Source organism: Hyla sarda, chromosome 7 (genome assembly GCF_029499605.1).
Source record: "Hyla sarda isolate aHylSar1 chromosome 7, aHylSar1.hap1, whole genome shotgun sequence".
NCBI lineage: Eukaryota > Metazoa > Chordata > Amphibia > Anura > Hylidae > Hyla > Hyla sarda.
The window spans coordinates 226,799,489-226,812,012 of NC_079195.1; the positions used below are offsets into that span (position 1 = coordinate 226,799,489).

At 43.9% G+C, this 12,524-nt stretch overlaps 1 protein-coding gene across 2 annotated transcripts in view; it reads right to left on the minus strand.

Annotated features, from left to right (window-relative positions):
- Positions 1 to 5,601: 5,601 nt before the first annotated feature.
- The window catches only part of HOOK1 (hook microtubule tethering protein 1), a 66,224-nt gene continuing 59,301 nt past the window's right edge, over positions 5,602 to 12,524 (minus strand). For both annotated transcript variants that reach the window (XM_056532933.1, XM_056532931.1), the window contains exons 14-22: positions 11,555 to 11,615; positions 11,015 to 11,155; positions 10,221 to 10,314; positions 10,092 to 10,126; positions 9,712 to 9,797; positions 9,349 to 9,449; positions 8,929 to 9,030; positions 8,747 to 8,815; positions 5,602 to 6,526 (exon numbers count right to left, since the gene is read on the minus strand). In XM_056532933.1, coding sequence (XP_056388908.1) covers positions 6,368 to 6,526; positions 8,747 to 8,815; positions 8,929 to 9,030; positions 9,349 to 9,449; positions 9,712 to 9,797; positions 10,092 to 10,126; positions 10,221 to 10,314; positions 11,015 to 11,155; positions 11,555 to 11,615 — 848 coding nt within the window. In that variant the 3' untranslated portion in view covers positions 5,602 to 6,367. The remainder of the gene's footprint in view (positions 6,527 to 8,746; positions 8,816 to 8,928; positions 9,031 to 9,348; positions 9,450 to 9,711; positions 9,798 to 10,091; positions 10,127 to 10,220; positions 10,315 to 11,014; positions 11,156 to 11,554; positions 11,616 to 12,524) is intronic.

Here is a 12,524-nt window from a genome sequence, read left to right on the forward strand (position 1 = left end):
CAGAGTAAACAGAGAGTAGTATTATATTCAGAGTGCACAAAGTGTAGCAGTATTATATTCAGAGGGCTCAGAGTGTAGCAGTATTATATTCAGAGTGCACAAAGTGTAGCAGTATCATATTCAGAGGGTTGTTACGCCGAGTGCTCCGGGTCCCTGCTCCTCCCCGGAGCGCTCGCGGCGTTTCTCTCTCTGCAGCGCCCCGGTCAGACCCGCTGACCGGGAGCGCTGCACTGACATTGCCGGGGGGGATGCGATTCGAATAGCGGGACGCGCCCGCTCGCGAATCGCATCCCAAGTCACTCACCTGTCCCGGTCCCCGGCTGTCACGTCCTGGCGCGCGCGGCTCCGCTTCTTAGGGCGCGCGCGCACCAGCTCTCTAAGATTTAAAGGGCCAGTGCACCAATGATTGGTGCCTGGCCCAATCAGTCCAATTAGCTTCCATCTGCTCCTTGTCCATATAACCTCACTTCCCCTTCCCTTCCTTGCCGGATCTTGTTGCCTTTGTGCCTGGAGAAAGCGTCTATTGTGTTTGCCATTACTGTGTTACTGACCTCTTGCTATCACCATTGACTACGAATCTTGCCGCCTGCCCCGACCTTCTGCTACGTCTGACCTTGCCTCTCCCTAGTCCTTCTGTCCCACGCCTTCTCAGCAGTCAGCGAGGTTGAGCCGTTGCCGGTGGATACGACCTGGTTGCTACCGCCGCAGCAAGACCATCCCGCTTTGCAGCGGGCTCTGGTGAAAACCAGTAGCAACCTAGAACCGGTCCACCGACACGGTCCACGCCAATCCCTCGCTGACACAGAGGATCCACATCCAGCTAGCCGAATCATAACAAGGGTACAGTGTGTAGCAGTCTTATATGCAAAGGGTAAAGTGTGTGGCAGTATTATATTCAGAGGGGACAGTGTTTGGTATTATATTCAGGGGGCGCAGTGTGTGGCAGTATTATATTTAGAGGGCACAGTGTGTGGCAGTATTATATTAAGAGGGCACACTGTGTGGTATTATGTTCAGAGGGCAAAGTGTGTGGCAGTATTATATGCAGAGGGCACAGTGTGTGGCAGTAATATATTCAGAGGGCACAGTGTGTGGCAGTATTATATGCAGAGGACAGAATGTGTGGCAGTATTAAATTCAGAGGGCACAGTGTGTGGTAGTATTATATGCAGAGTGCACTGTGTGTGGCAGTGATATATTCAGAGGGCGCAGTATGTAGCAGTATTATATTCAGGGGGCTCAGTGTGTGGCAGTATTATACTCAGAGGGCACAGTGTGTGGTAGTATTATACTCAGGGGGCACAGTGTATGGCAGTATTATATTCAGAGGGCACAGTGTGTGGCAGTAGTATACTCAGAGGGCACAGTGTGTGACAGTATTATACTCAGAGGGCACAGTGTGTGGCAGTATTATACTCAGATGGCACAGTGTGTGGCAGTATTATACTCAGAGGGCACAGTGTGTGGCAGTATTATACTCAGATGGCACAGTGTGTGGCAGTATTATACTCAGAGGGCACAGTGTGTGGCAGTATTATACTCAGATGGCACAGTGTGTGGCAGTATTATACTCAGAGGGCACAGTGTGTGGCAGTAATATATTCAGAGGGCACAGTGTGTGGCAGTATTATATTCAGAGGGCACAGTGTGTGGCAGTATTATATTCAGAGGGCACAGAGAGTAGCAGTATTATATTCAGAGGGCTCAGTGTGTGGCAGTATTATACTCAGAGGGCACAGTGTGTGGCAGTATTATACTCAGGGGGCACAGTGTGTGGCAGTATTATATTCAGAGGGCACAGTGTGTGGCAGTAGTATACTCAAAGGGCACAGTGTGTGACAGTATTATACTCAGAGGGCACAGTGTGTGGCAGTATTATACTCAGATGGCACAGTGTGTGGCAGTATTATACTCAGAGGGCACAGTGTGTGGCAGTATTATACTCAGATGGCACAGTGTGTGGCAGTATTATACTCAGAGGGCACAGTGTGTGGCAGTATTATACTCAGATGGCACAGTGTGTGGCAGTATTATATTCAGAGGGCACAGTGTGTGGCAGTATTATATTCAGAGGGCACAGTGTGTGGCAGTATTATATTCAGAGGGCACAGTGTGTGGCAGTATTATATTCAGAGGGAACAGAGTGTAGCAGTATTATATTCAGAAGGCACAGTGTGTGGCAGTATTATATTCAGAGGGCACAGTGTGTGGCAGTATTATATTCAGAGGGCACAGTGTGTGGCAGTATTATATTCAGAGGGCACAGTGTGTGGCAGTATTATATTCAGAGGGCACAGTGCGCCAGCTTCAGCTACCTAAAGTGTGCAGGCTCTACAGGCCCAGCTGTAACATCTGTATGATGCCATGTATCCCAATCGCATCTCGTCTACCATGTCCTCTCACAGCGGCGGGGACAGGTGAGTATTACTTCCTATACCAGTGGTCTTCAACCTGCGGACCTCCAGATGTTGCAAAACTACAACCCCCGGCATGTTGGGAGTTGTAGTTTTGCAACATCTGGAGGTCCGCAGGTTGAAGATCACTGTCCTATACTTTACATTGTATTTGGTTCAGAATCTTTTTTTTTAAGATTTTCCTCCTTTAAAATTGGGAGCGTCTTATATGGCGAAAAATACGATAACTACAAAAACACAAACAACCGCTCCCAATGTGGAATAAAATAATTTCATTGTACAGACAATAATAAAAATAGATTTGCGATCATCCTCCCCCATCGTCCAGCACAAAATATGCAAAACAGATCCACGAGATAATCTCTTCTATTATATATTCCCTACGATTCATAACTATTTACGTTGTGCTGAATATAATGTATGTTATCCCCTCTGATCATCATCTTACAATCCACATACAGAACTAATCTACATGAAGGTTCAGTCACTGTATATTTAGTCACGGCCGTAAATGTTGGCACCCCTGAAATTTTTCTTTAAAATGAAGTATTTCTCACAGAAAAAAGCAAATTGGACATAATGTCACCAAACTCCAAAAATGGGCTGGACAAAATTATTAGCACCCTTAACTTAATATTTGGTTGCACACCCTTTGGAAAAAATAACTGAAATCAGTGTCTTCCTATAACCATCAATAAGCTCATTACACCTCTCAGCCGGAATGTTGGACCACTCTTCCTATAACCATCAATAAGCTTCTTACACCTCTCAGCCGGAATGTTGGACTCTTCCTTTACAAACTGCTCCAGGTCTCTTATTGGAAGGCGCCTTTTCCCAGCAGTAATTATAAGATCTCTCCACAGGTGATCAATGGGATTTATATCTGGACTCATTGCTGACACTTCAGAACTCTCCAGCGCTTTTTGACGTATGTTTGGGGTCATTGTCCTGCTGGAAGACCCAAGATCTCGGACGCAAACCCAGCTTTCTTACACTGGGCTGTACAGTGCGACCCAAAATCCATTGGTAATCCTCAGATTTCATGATGTCTTGTACACATTCAAGGCCCCCAGTGCCAGAGGCAGCAAAACAACCCAAAACCTCACTGACCTCCACCATATGTCACTGTAGGTTCTGTGTTCTTTTCTTTGTAGGCCTCATTCCGTTTCGGTAAACAGTAGAATGATTTGCTTTACCAAAAAGATCTATCTTGGTCTCATCTGTCCATGAGACATTTTCCCAGAAGGATTTTGGTTACTCAAGTTCATTTTGGCAAAATGTAGTCTTGCTTTTTTATGTCTCTGTGTCAGCAGTGGGGTCCTCCTGGGTCTCCTCCATTGTGGGGTCCTCCTGGGTCTCCTCCATAGTGGGGTCCTCCTGGGTCTCCTCCATAGTGGGGTCCTCCTGGGTCTCCTCCATAGTGGGGTCCTCCTGGGTCTCCTCCATAGTGGGGTCCTCCTGGGTCTCCTCCATAGTGGGGTCCTCCTAGGTCTCCTCCATAGTGGGGTCCTCCTGGGTCTCCTCCATAGTGGGGTCCTCCTGGATCTCCTCCATAGTGGGGTCCTCCTGGGTCTCCTCCATAGTGGGGTCCTCCTGGGTCTCCTCCATAGTGGGGTCCTCCTGGGTCTCCTCCACAGTGGGGTCCTCCTGGGTCTCCTCCATAGTGGGGTCCTCCTGGGTCTCCTCCATAGTGGGGTCCTCCTGGGTCTCCTCCATAGTGGGGTACTCCTGGGTCTCCTCCATAGCGTTTCATTTCATTTAAATGTCGACGGATAGTTTGTGCTGACACTGATGCTCCCTGAGCCTGCAGGACAGCTTGAATATCTTTGGAACTTGTTTGGGGCTGCTTATCCACCATCCGGACTATCCTGCGTTTACACTTTTCATCAATTTTTCTCTTCTGTCCACGCCCAGGGAGATTAGCTACAGCGCCATTTGTTGTAAACTTCGTGATAATGTTGCGCACTGTGGACAAAGACAAATCTAGATCTCTGGAGATGGACTTGTAACCTTGAGATTGTTGATATTTTTCAACAATTTGGTTCTCAAGTCCTCAGACAGTTCTCTTCTCCTCTTTCTGTTGTCCATGCTTAGTGTGGCACACACAGACACACAATGGAAAGACTAAGTGAACTTCTCTCCTTTTTATCTGCTTTCAGGTGGGATTTTTATATTGCCCGCACCTGTTACTTGACCCAGGTGAGTTTAAAGGAGCATCACATGCTTGAAACAATCTTATTTTTACACAATTTTGAAAGGGAGCCAATAATTTTGTCCGGCCCATTTTTAGAGTTTGGTGACATTATGTCCAATTTGGTTTATTTCCTCCATTTTTTGTTTAGTTCCAATACACACAAAGGGAATAAACATGTATATAGCAAAACATGTGTTACTGCAATCCTTTCCTGTGAGGAATACTTCATTTTATAGAAAAATATCGGGCGTGCCAACATTTACGGCCATGACTGTAATACATTACTTATCCTGTACTGATCCTGAGTTATATCCTGTATTATACTCCAGAGCTGTACTCACTATTCTGCTGGTGAGGTCACTGTGTACATACATTACATTACTTATCCTGTACTGATCCAGAGTTATATCCTGTATTATACTTCAGAGCTGCACTCACTATTCTGCTGGTGAGGTCACTGTGTACATACATTACTTATCCTGTACTGATCCTGAGTTATATCCTGTATTATACTCCAGAGCTGTACTCACTATTCTGCTGGTGAGATCGCTGTGTACATACATTACTTATCCTGTACTGATCCTGAGTTATATCCTGTATTATACTCCAGAGCTGCACTCACTAATCTGCTGGTGAGGTCACTGTGCACATACATTACATTACTTATACTGTACTGATCCTGAGTTATATCCTGTATTATACTCCAGAGCGACACTCACTATTCTGCTGGTGAGGTCACTGTGTACATACATTACATTACTTATCCTATACTGATCCTGAGTTATATCCTGTATTATACCCCAGAGCTGTACTCACTATTCTGCTGGTGAGGTCACTGTGTACATACATTACATTACTTATCCTGTACTGATCCTGCGTTATATCCTGTATTATACTCCAGAGCTGTACTCACTATTCTGCTGGTGAGGTCACTGTGTACATTACATTACATTACTTATCCTGTACTGATCCTGAGTTATATCCTGTATTATACTCCAGAGCTGTACTCACTATTCTGCTGGTGAGGTCACTGTGTACATACATTACATTACTTATCCTGCACTGATCCTGAGTTATATCCTGTATTATACATCCAGAGCTGTACTCACTATTCTGCTGGTGAGGTCACTGTGTACATACATTACATTACTTATCCTGTACTGATCCTGAGTTATGTACAGAATGTATCTCAGGATCAGTACAGAACATATATACAGTGGCCCTATTCCTGTAGATTATATGCTGTATACATCTTCTATTCTGATGATCAGAGGTGGACGGATCCTTTAACAATTAAAATGTAAAACAATGGCAATAAAACACCGGCACCAAATCGTGGTTAATACTGGTATGCCCCGGATGTGGGGTCCTCTGTATCCCCCGGATGTGTCGCTGATCCTGATCACAGTCATCTCAGTCATGCTGTGGGGTCACATGATGCTCAGGAATATACAATCATTGTCAGGTGACTACTAGGTGGGGGCCCCGTGCACCTCGCAGATATAACGTAAAAGTCGTTCACTAAAATCCAGTTTCTATCCTTATATACATAATAAGACATAAATAGAAGAAATTCTTTGTAAAACAAAAAAACAAAACAAACAAACATTAATTTAGTCAGTGAGTTGCATCTAGAGAACTTGAAGACCGACTGTCCACTAGGGGGAGACACAAGCTGATGACCTGCATCGCCTTTTCTTTCGTTGCGTTCGATTTAAATACTTAAGTGCACTTCAGTGTTTGCGTCATCGTATGCGCTTTAATTAGGAGAAGCGGAATGTACGGTCACCGCCACGTTCCTCCGCGAGTTGGTCACATGACGCTGCTGTGACAGGAAAGATCTCCCTGAGGAACCGGCCCCAGAATCCTTGCGTCCGGATAAACGAGACTCCATGGCGAACTTCTGGTGCTCGAGACTCTACAAAAGGAAAGAGATCTAAGTATCAATGTCATAACCATCTATCTAATATCTATCTCATATCTATCTATCTATCTATCTCATATCTATCTATCTCATATCTATCTATCTATCTATCTCATATCTATCTATCTCATATCTATCTATCTCATACCTATCTATCTATCTGATATCTATCTATCTGATATCTATCTATCTATCTCATATCTATCTATCTATCTCATATCTATCTATCTCATATCTATATATCTATATATCTATCTATCTATCTATCTATCTCATATCTATCTCATATCTATCTATCTCATATCTATCTATCTCATATCTATCTATCTCATATCTATCTATCTCATATCTATCTATCTCATATCTATCTCATATCTATCTATCTCTCATATCTATCTATCCCATATCTATCTATCCATCTCATATCTATCTATCGATCTATCTATCTATCTATCCATCTCATATCTATCTATCTCATATCTATCTATCTATCTCATATCTATCTATCTCATATCTATCTATCTATACATCTCATATCTATCTATCCATCTCATATCTATCTATCCATCCCATATCTATCTATCCCATATCTATCTATCCATCCATCCCATATCTATCTATCTAATATCTATCTATCTCATATCTATCTATCTCATATCTATCTATCCAAAGGATAGAGGATAAGTTATAGATCCCAGCACGATCTCCTGAACGGGGCCCCGACGTTCCAACCCTGCAGGAATCTGCCACCATACATCTCTATGGGATACACGTAGGGGGTGTGTTGGCCACCGCTCCGTGTGAGGGTCGGCATGCCCCCATCCAGCAGACTGCTGGGGCCCTGTTCAGGAGATCGCGGGGGGGGGGGGGGGGGGGGGGGGGGGGGGGAGGGGGTACCCCCCCCACGATCTATAACCTATCCGTTCGGATAGGGGATAAGTTATCTTTCACCACAGAACTTCTTTAATGAATCCACATATAAAATTTTGAAACATGACCCTCGGTATGAGATGGAGTGCAAGGTCAGGTGGATCCTACAGGAGGCGCTGTCCACAAGGTTGATGGATGAGGCACTGTATCAGGACAAGACCCCACTACTATACATACTCCCCAAGACACATAAAACACTGGTGGACCCTCCCGGAAGGATTATGGTCTCCATCCATCAAAGACATATATACATTTTATTGTAGACCAGGAGTTACACAGCTGGGCCCAGATCTTACATAAGAGACACATCGCTGTGACTGATCAGTAATCCTATCAGTTGCCATCTATACACTTCAATGCCCCATACACAAGGGATCGGAGCGGTTCAAGATGCCATTACCCCTGACTTCCCTCCTGACCAGGTCTTGTTTCTTATTACTCCGTCTAGTCAATAACTATTTTGCTTTGATGGACCAATTCTATGCCCAAATAGCGGGCACAGCGATGGGCGCAAATGTGGCACCTACATATGCCAATATCTCCATCGCTGCCCTTGAGGAAACGTCTATCTATGTGTCGCGCCATGTGCTGTGGTGGTTGCAGTACATAGACGACGTGTTCCTCATCTGGAATGGCAAAGAAGCAGAAATATTTTTGGACTAAAATTTTTTACGTTTACACCGTTAACATGATATTTTGATTGTTCGGACATCTACGCAAGCGGTGATACCAAATATGTTTATTTAAAAAAAAATCGTAAAACCGGAAAAAGGGACAATTTTCATTTTTATTGGGGGAGGAGATTTTTCACTTTTTTTTGTACTTTTTTTATTTTTATTTTTCAACTTTTTTTTTTTTAACACTTTTTATGTTCCCATAGGGGACTATCTATAGCAATCAGCACTGATCAGTATTATCGGTCATCTTCTGCTCTGGTCTGCTCGGTCTCAGACCAGAGCAGAAGACCCCATGAGACAGCCGGGGGCAGGTGAGGAGACCGCCGTCTGCCATTACAGAGGATCGGATCCCCGCGGCAGGGGATAGGGGATAAGATGCTTGATCACAGGGGACCTGCCGCTGGGAAACGCCCCATTCTATGCGGGGCTGTGCCTCCAGTCTGAGGACGTAACCCCACGCCCCCTCGTGACATCATGCCACGCCCCTCTATTCACGTCTACGGTCGTCACACCTTCTACCTTAGACATGAATGGAGGGGACATGGCGTGATGTCACGAGGGGTGTGGCTTACAGCATTAGGTCCTGTATACTGCTGTATTCTCTCACCTTGTTGTACCACGCCGTCACTATAAGCTTCTCCTCGTACTCTCGGAGTTTCGCCTGCTGACACTCGGCCTGTTTGGAGAGGAGGATAGGAGTTATAATCCTGTGCTGAGTGGAGGCGACCATCACATGGGCTGTACAGTAACGATACTAGTAGTCGGTGACCACCATGTTCCGCCGCTCACCTCCAGGTGCTCGATCCGCCGGTCCTTTTCGGTCATCTGCTTCCTCAGCAACATTATTTCGGCTGAGGCCGGGTTCAGTTTAGGATCTAAAGTCTTTATTACCTAAAAAGAGAACAAACCGATACATGCGATGACATCATAAGGCGCAGGCTCTCCAGTTATCGCAAAACTACAACTTCTATCACTGAAGGCTGTAAGGCAAGGTTTCCCAACCAGTGTGCCTCCAGCTGTTGCAAAACTACAACTCCTAGCATGCCCGGACAGCCTTTGGCTGTCCGGGCATGCTGGGAGTTGTAGTTTTACAACAGCTGGAGGGCCACAGGTTGGGGAACACTTCCCTACACTAACATGGAGTAAAATTTCAATCATTCAGCATCAATCAGGCACCACCATGGCCTCCCTCCGCCCCCTTACGCTCACATTTCTGGCCTTTTCCAGGTAAATCTTGTAACGGTCTTCCATGGCTTTCATGTCTTCGTCCTTCTTGCGCAGAGCCGCCTCCAGCTCCTCGACTCGCTGAGCTGTGTGAAAAAATGGAGGATTTGTTACAGGAAGATAGTTCTGCTTGATTCTACAGCTCCCATAGAACTCAATATTAAATCTGTCTTCAAAGAGCTCCCCCTAGAGGTGACTGCGGACAGTTAGAATTTTAAGTCTATGAAGGGAATGATTTGGAGCTCTGTTTGAGAAAATCAGACGCATGTACAGATTTATTCTGAATAATTTGTAAGGGTGCGCTTCTCTTTAATCCTATCACTAGATGGCGCCATCAGCTGTACTTACCACTCTGATCTGCTGCGTCGGGTTCCAGGTCTTCAAGCTGTTCTTTCTTGGTCTCTATGGCATCGTGAACCTCCTTTAACTTTTCCCTGCAAGAGAAATATTGGTCACTACTTAGCATATATATATATATATATATATATATATATAAATATATATATATATATATATATATATATATATGTATACATATTCTATTTATTTATGTATATATTTGTGTATATATGTATATACATACATATATATATACACATACATATATATATATATATATATATATATATATATATTATATACATATATACACACACACACACACACATTTTATTTTTATTTATTCATGTATTTATTTTGTGCCCTTATTTGCATAACCCAATACTTACATTTGTGCTTCGATTTTCTTTTTCAATGTGTTGGACTGAAAGAACAAGTAAGAGACATTAGATATGAAGTGGAGACGACCACAGGAGGCTGAGATGATTTTTATTTTCAGTGTTACAAGTCAGACTTACTCCAGCCCCTTCTGCTTCGCTGCCCTGATTCTGTAAGGATTTCTGGAGATCCGCAATCTGAAGCTGCAGTTCCTCCACACGCCCCAGGTTAAGCCTGTAAGAACGGAAGATATTATTGGTGATGATATTCATGCATTTACAGCAAAGAATCACAATTTCATCAAAACTTGCAAAGTTTAACATAAAATACTGTAAAAGATGTAGTTCCACCGTTTGGTCCCTAGATGTCAGCAGAGAACATAGGAATCTATAGAGCCCCCATGTCCTGCATTGATTGACTGCACTGTCACCTGTAAAACGTTCCAGCATGTTTACTGACACAAAGGCACGGAGCATCCACTGATCAAAACACTACACAACCCCCTTTCTTTACCACAACATAACTACGCTTTGACTGTTTTTGCACAGTCTAGATGAGAGCTAAGTTATATCCCTGGCCATTTAACCCATTAGATGTCACGGTCAATAGTGACCATGGCATCTAAGGGGTCCCTTTGTAACCCCATTGGCGTCCCCTGCAACACAACCGAAAGTTTTGTCATGGCTGCCAGGTACCTAACAAATCCCCCCTCCAAGTCTGTGTATATGCCAATTATAAAAGGGCCTAATAGGCTGCATGTCAGCAAAAAAGCTATACGTGCAATACGTGTTGACACCCTGGACCTCACTATTAGTCAGTGGGGGTCGGGTTTATCCCAGTTCATCTCATGGCTTCAATTTTGAATGTGAAAAGAGCCCAACCCCATGAAAGGACAGGACAGAATCCCAGCAGCAGGATGTGGCCCCCGGCTCACCGGTTCTCCGTTTCCAGCTCGCTCATCTTCCTCTGTTTCTCCTCCAGCTGGACCTGCAGATCTGCGATGCGCTCGTTCTCCGATCCTTCCTGCTGAACCTGCAGCATCTTATTCTCGTGCTGAAGTCGGATGAACATCTCCCTGCAGGGGAAACAGAAACATATATATATATAGCTATAACCCAAGAGGGCACTGATAGTTGTCACTATATAGACACTGGATATAAAAATGGAGTTCACACTGCAAGATACATGTAAGGCCGTGTTATCTAACCAGGGAGCCTCCAGCTGTTAGAAAACTACAATTCTGAGCATGCCTGGACAGCCGTTTATTATATATACATATATATATATATATATATATATATATATATCTATGGGGTGGACTCACTTATGGGAGATATATATCAATTCATGTGATCTGCGCTCTATTGGCACAGTCTGCTGCAGACAGGCTCTATTAATAGAAGAGGATCAGGGAAGGCAAGGTGCGCCCTCCGGCTTCCAGAACAGTGGATCACAATTTCACCTCACTACTCACCGATATTCCACCGGCAGGAGCTCAGCAGCGAGATTGTCGTTGTCCTTGAAGCTGGAATCTCCTATGGGAAATACAAAAAGACAAATTCTCTGTATTATCTACGCGAGTCCAATCCCTAGCGCAGCAAAGTAACCAGGACCCGCTACAGCAATAGTGATTTATAGTGAGCAAGCGACAGCGATAGCGATTGATAGTGATAGCAACAGTGATTTATAGTGAGACAGTGATAAGGATAGTGATTTATAGTGAGCAAGCAAATTCTCTGTATTATCTACGGGAGTCCAAAATAACCAGCACCCGTTACAAGATAGTAATAGTGATTTATAGAGAACCAGTGTTAGCGATAGTGATTCATTGTGAGTTAGTAATAGCGATAGTGATTTATAGTGAGCTGGTGATAGAGATCATGATTTATAGTGAACAGGTGATAGCTATAGTAATTTAGTGAGCCAGTGAAAGCGATAGTGATCTATAGTGAGCAGGTGATAGCGGTAGTGATTTATAGTGAGCAGGTGATAGCGGTAGTGATTTATAGTGAGCAGGTGATAGCGATAGTGATTTGTAGTGATGGAGATTTAGAGTGAGCCAGTAATAGTGATTTATAGTAAACCAATGATAGCGATTATGATGATAGTGATTCATAGAGAGTAAGTGATAGCGATAGTGATTTGTAGTGAGCAAGTGAAACAGATAGTGATTTATAGTGAGCCAGAAATAGCGATAGTGATTTATAGTGAGCCAGTCATAGAGATAGTGACTTATAGTGAGTCAGTGATAGTGATAACAATAGTGATTTGTAGTGAGCCAGTCATAGAGATAGTGACTTATAGTGAGTCAGTGATAGTGATAACAATAGTGATTTGTAGTGAGCCAGTCATAGAGATAGTGATTTATAGTGAGCCAGTGATAGCGATAGTGATTTGTAGTGAGCAAGTGATAACGATAGTGATTTGTAGTGAGCCAGTCATAG